The sequence below is a fragment of the Nematolebias whitei genome, chromosome 1 (genome assembly GCF_014905685.2).
Source record: "Nematolebias whitei isolate Nwh7 chromosome 1, NemWhi1, whole genome shotgun sequence".
Classification (NCBI taxonomy): domain Eukaryota; kingdom Metazoa; phylum Chordata; class Actinopteri; order Cyprinodontiformes; family Rivulidae; genus Nematolebias; species Nematolebias whitei.
The window spans coordinates 84142031-84143820 of record NC_056498.1 but is presented as its reverse complement, the minus strand read 5'-3'; the positions used below and the strand labels follow the sequence as shown (position 1 = coordinate 84143820).

At 44.4% G+C, this 1790-nt stretch overlaps 1 protein-coding gene across 1 annotated transcript; it reads left to right on the top strand.

Moving 5' to 3' along the window:
- Window positions 1–908: 908 nt before the first annotated feature.
- On the top strand, window positions 909–1367 carry LOC119407470 (T-cell leukemia homeobox protein 1-like). Its single transcript, XM_037674298.1, has one exon. It carries the CDS (start codon window positions 909–911, stop codon window positions 1365–1367), a length of 459 nt encoding a protein of 152 aa, XP_037530226.1.
- The last annotated feature ends 423 nt before the right edge of the window (window positions 1368–1790 follow it).

The window sequence follows — 1790 nt, the reverse complement described above, 5'->3', positions numbered from 1 at the left end:
ATGAGGAATTAGTTAAATATTTCAAAAGATCTAAAAGATATATATATATATAACATCATTACTCTGCAATGAGCAAATCACAAAACATAGGTTAAAAAAAGGTAAATGTTACAACTATCAAAGTATTGTCTAAAAGCTGAAACTATCAGAGCAGAAGCTAAAATAAGATGAACACATGAAGTAATGAGATATTTTTCAGATTGCAAAGATTTTGGTTACCTTTATTCTGTACATGAGGAATTAGTTACATATTTCAAAATGTCTAAAAGTTACAAAAACCCAAGATGAATATAACCAGCTGCATGTAGTCCACAAAACTTTACAGAGAAAATGATTCATTCAGTAAATGAGTCAAATTTAAACTTAAGATGTTGTAGGCCACAGCAGGCCTCTTCTCGTGGCTCATTTTCTGAACACACACACACACACACACATCTTTAGGATTTTATAAACTCACAAAAAGGAAAATCTGAAAATGGCAGCAATGAAACAAAATGTCGAACACTGAAGAATCAATGTATTTATTTTAGAAATGTTCTGTACCTGACGATGTGTGTGTGTGTGTGGGGGGGGGGGGGGGTGACCATAAGATAATTCTTGTATTTGTTAATTGCTGCTTTATGAAGTGTCCCACAGACCCGTGACGCTCGCGCTCTTTAGCTGAGTTGGAGTTTCAGCTCGCGCTGTCTATTTGAACTTTGATTGATGTGCCGGCGCGGCCGAGGGGCGGGAGGCCCTGCTTCACTCCCCAGCTCGCGCACACAGAAAGATGCGCACGCGTGCATCCACAGTCCTGCAGATAACGAGCGGTGGTCGAGCGGAGAGGAGGCGCAGACGCAGGAGTAGAGGAGCCGTGGCAGCGCGCGCAGCATCCTGCGTTCCTCGCGAGGAGCTGTGGAGGGCCCGCCATGGACCATATGGGGATCCTGGGGGCGCACTTGCAGCAGCACGCGCACTTGGAGCCCATCAGCTTCGGCATCGATCAGATCCTCAGCAGCGTGGAGCAGAGCTGCATGCTGAGCGCGCGGATGCACGAGGCGGACTACGGACACCCGGCGTACGGCGGCGGCACGGGCGGGGGCTTCGCGTGCAGCGGCGGGTACAACGGCGCGGGCGGCTCGTGCGCGGCGGCCGCGCTCGGGGGAACTTATCACATGAACATGAACGGAAGTAACGGGACCCCCGCCGGGGTCATCCGGGTCCCCGCGCACCGGCCCCTCAACGGGGGGAGCCCGGCCGTGGGGCCCGCGGGGAGCGGCCCCCTCAACAACCTGAGCGGCCTCACCTTCCCCTGGATGGAGAGTAACCGGCGCTACACCAAGGACAGGTTCACAGGTAAACAACAACAACAACAGGAATCATTTTAAAAAGTCTTGGAAGAGATAAAATCTCTAAATGTGAAGAATAATTATTTTTACAATTTCTACAAAGCTGCAGAACACAAACATTATATTAATGAATATAGTTTTTCAAGTTTTTAATAATTTATTCAATTTGTACTGAACTTTACATTTTACAATCTAAAAGTGCTACAAATAGAAAATATATAGAGAATAAAACATGGACAAAAAAAGGACTGAAAATTTTTAAAAACTAAAAAACTGCAGGATTAAAATAAACTTAATTATAAGTTTTAATTTTTTTTGTTTGCTTACTTTCTCTTAGAAAACTTCTTAGAAAAGAGAAGAGCAAGATTAAGATTAAACAACAACAAAAAAAGGCTAAATTTAACCAAAGATGGTGCATATATTTTTCATACCTTCATTTGTACAGACTAGACTCACTGAGTA

Bases quoted from the DNA above. Each gene is read 5' to 3' on its own strand.
- LOC119407470 (XM_037674298.1), top strand. From the start codon at position 909: ATGGACCATATGGGGATCCTGGGGGCGCACTTGCAGCAGCACGCGCAC.